This window comes from Merops nubicus, unplaced genomic scaffold (assembly GCF_000691845.1).
Source record: "Merops nubicus isolate BGI_N331 unplaced genomic scaffold, ASM69184v1 scaffold6993, whole genome shotgun sequence".
Classification (NCBI taxonomy): domain Eukaryota; kingdom Metazoa; phylum Chordata; class Aves; order Coraciiformes; family Meropidae; genus Merops; species Merops nubicus.
In genome coordinates, this window is record NW_008600871.1 from 46,689 (window position 1) to 50,249 (window position 3,561).

A 3,561-nucleotide genomic window follows, 5' to 3' on the forward strand; every position below is an offset into this window, starting at 1 on the left:
AATTTTTGGAGCTGGCTTCTGTGATTGCCTGATGGTTTAACCTGTCTCCATTTCCCCATAAGAGGAGAACGTATTGTCTTTGCTCGTGTTGCCTTGTTCATCAGTAACTCTAAAGCAAATTGTAAAATCAGACCTGCTTGAACTAACATTTGTAGCTGTTCTTTCACTCACGCACAGACCAACCCCCTGATATGGGTCCAGCTTTTTTCTTACGCCACAGAGAAAATAAGAACAGCAAGTCAGTCAGCATTCCCTTTTGTTTTTCAAGTGCTGTGGAAATATTTGGATACCATGGAAATGAGCAACAATATGGTGAAAAACTGGTTTAGAAGGTGTTTAAGAAGTGAAATTTAGTCTTAGAAGTAGTTTTGCTGTGTTTTACCAGCGGCTTCTGCTTTTTTCCATTGCTCCCAGTGTGATGTTTAGGCTGGACTTCACCCATTCCCAGGAGAGGAGGGAAGGTCCTGCCCAGACTCAGGCAGAACTAAAGGCTGGCTGAGTGCTTGGCCTGATGTACGCTTGTGTCACATGAACAGTGACGGATACCTCTGCTTGCTTTTGTTCATGCTGGCTATGGGATGGGTTTTAAACCTGTATCCCAGGTCTATTTGCCTTCTTTTGAAAGAACTTCTCTTTCTCTCTTTTGCAGGCATGGTTCAGAAGCTCGACCAGAAGCTGCCTGTAGCCAACGAGTACCTGCTGCTTTCAGGCGGTGTGCGGGAAGGTGTAGTCGACATTGATCTTGATGAGCTGAACGTTTATGCACGAGGCACAGACTATGACATGGACTTTACTCTGCTTGTGCCTGCGCTGAAGCTGCATGACCGCAACCAGCCAGTCACGCTGGACATGCGCCACTCGGCGCTGTGCCACTCCTGGCTGAGCCTGCGTCTGTTTGATGAAGGAACTATCAGCAAATGGAAGGACTGCTGCACGATCGTGGACCATATCAATGGAGCTACCAATTATTTCTTCTCTCCAACAAAAGTCGCAGACTGGTTCTATGACTCCATTAGCATTGTCCTCTCTGAGATCCAGAAGAAGCCCCAGCGAGGGATGCCAAAGGTGGAAAAGGTAGAAAAGAATGGGACTATCATATCCATCATTTTGGGAGTGGGCAGCAGCCGCATGCTGTACGACATCGTCCCTGTAGTATCCTTCAAAGGCTGGCCAGCAGTGGCCCAGAGCTGGCTGATGGAGAACCACTTTTGGGATGGGAAGATCACAGAGGAGGAAGTCATAAGTGGGTTTTATTTAGTGCCTGCATGTTCCTACAAGGGGAAGAAAGACAACGAATGGAGGTTGTCGTTTGCCAGAAGCGAAGTGCAGCTGAAAAAGTGCATCTCCAGCAGTCTCATGCAAGCCTATCAGGCCTGCAAAGCTATCATCATCAAACTGCTGTCCCGCCCTAAAGCCATTAGTCCATATCACTTGAGGAGCATGATGCTGTGGGCTTGTGACAGGTTACCAGCCAACTACTTGGCCCAGGAGGATTACGCAGCCCATTTCCTCCTGGGTCTAATTGACGATCTCCAACACTGCTTGGTCAACAAGATGTGCCCTAACTATTTCATCCCCCAGTGCAATATGCTGGAGCACCTGTCTGAAGAGACGGTCATGCTGCACGCGCGGAAGCTGTCCTCGGTCCGCTCCGACCCCGCCGAGCACCTTCGGACTGCCATCGAGCACGTCAAGGCGGCCAACCGGCTAACGCTGGAGCTCCAGCGGCGGGGCAGCACCACCAGCATCCCCTCCCCGCAGTCGGATGGGGGGGACACCAATCAGCCTGACGACCGATTAGCCAAAAAGCTGCAACAGCTAGTGACTGAGAACCCCGGGAAGTCCATCTCCGTCTTCATTAACCCAGATGATGTCACAAGGCCTCACTTCAGAATTGATGATAAATTTTTCTGAGCTTTCGTCAGTGTTTCTTGGGAGTTTTTTCTTCTGTTTTGTTTTTAAAAACTCTTGCGGTGTGCAGGTTTTTCTTTTCGTTTGGTTTTCCTTGATGACTTAGTCTCTTGTTTTTTACATATCCAGTGTAGATTGGAACTGCTGAGAACAATCTGAATAAATTATAATTCCTGGTTCTGCAGGGCGGTGCAGATTTTGAAACAATATGTTACTATTTCATATGCTGCTTTGTTTTCTTTCACCCACCCAACCCCATTGTCCGTGAGTAGCTTCTAAAGGAGAACACGCACCGCAAACACGTGCCACAGCGTAATGCAGATTTGTTATTCAAGCTTCCATAATTTATGTACATTGTTGGACCTGGGGAAGGGACAACTCGCCTTCCGTTGCTTTGGAAATTCACTCCTTTTTTTCCATGAGCTTCCATCACCCTAAAGAAAGGAGGAGAGACTCTGGGTTGGAAAGCACTGCTGATAATTTGACGAGGCCAAATCTACTGGGCTGAAGCCCAGTTCATCTGTTCTTCATACTTCTCACACTAGGGGAGAAAGTTGACTTTAAAGATGATGGTGCAGCTTTTGAGGGAAAAAGTTGTTTCTGTTTTGATCTACTTTTTGAATGTAATTGTTCATAACTGGACCTTGTACAGTCCAGGGGGTTGTTTCTGCTGCTTTTCCATGCGGAATAAGGTTATGGAATGTTAGTTTTAGTGTGTGTAATTATTCAAAGCCTTATTTAAATTCTATTAAAGAACATACCATTATAAATGTTAATTGCACTAATGAAATCTCTGCCATTACCTCAGTCCCACTGTTTGTGTTTCTTTCACGAATTTGCATCTGTTATTAGGTCTCGGTATTGCAGATTGCTCGAGGCCCCCCGGGTCTCATGGTGTCAGGTGATTTCTTGATTGTCTTTTGTAAAAGGCTCTTCCTTGTTAGCCCTGCTATGTGTGAGAAGTCCGATTCTTGCTTTGGCATATTTCTTTGGGTGTGTATTGTGTGTTGCAGTGCATATTGCATTAATATGTATTGCATGTTGTTGGAACAGGTTTAGCCTTAGATAAGGCTGTGATGCTAAAGCAGTGGTGTGTGTAAAGTGCATCAGCCAGACCTCGAGCAAAGGAGCCACTTTGCTTCTGTACTGCATGTGGTAGGCCTGATCCTTTATGGTAGTCACCATTCCCTTGACTCCTGTGGACTTCCTGACTTAGCTAGGGATATATGAGATCTTACTTTGGTCTCACCTTTGCAGAAGTTGTGTTTGTATGTAAATTTGTGGTGCAACGGTAGCCTTGAAGAACACATACACTTTCCTTTTGTGTGTAGGATAAGACGTATGGGAACAAGGGTTAGTCTGAGCCAAAAATAATTCCAAGAGTTCAAGGATAGAGTGGCTTTTTGTGGCTGGCTGGCCAGTGACTGATACTTAGGCCTTAAATCAGCAATTTGGGCTTACTGATTATCCCAGAGACGCTGTTCAGATCCAAACTTGATGCATGTTTTAAAATGTGATTATTAGAGCAGGTTGAAGTATTTTTTAAATATTTGTCAGACAAATGAGGCACATATCTAGTAAATTTGAACAGATAACAATGGTGTATAAAAAATGTGTCACTTTTTTAGCCCAGCCTTTCTCATAAAGAAA

At 45.3% G+C, this 3,561-nt stretch overlaps 1 protein-coding gene across 1 annotated transcript; it reads left to right on the forward strand.

Moving 5' to 3' along the window:
- The first annotated feature begins 628 nt into the window (after positions 1 to 628).
- MB21D2 (Mab-21 domain containing 2) lies at positions 629 to 2,684 on the forward strand. The gene has a single exon (XM_008937799.1). It carries the CDS (start codon positions 652 to 654, stop codon positions 1,912 to 1,914), a length of 1,263 nt encoding a protein of 420 aa, XP_008936047.1. The 5' UTR covers positions 629 to 651; the 3' UTR covers positions 1,915 to 2,684.
- Positions 2,685 to 3,561: the final 877 nt, after the last annotated feature.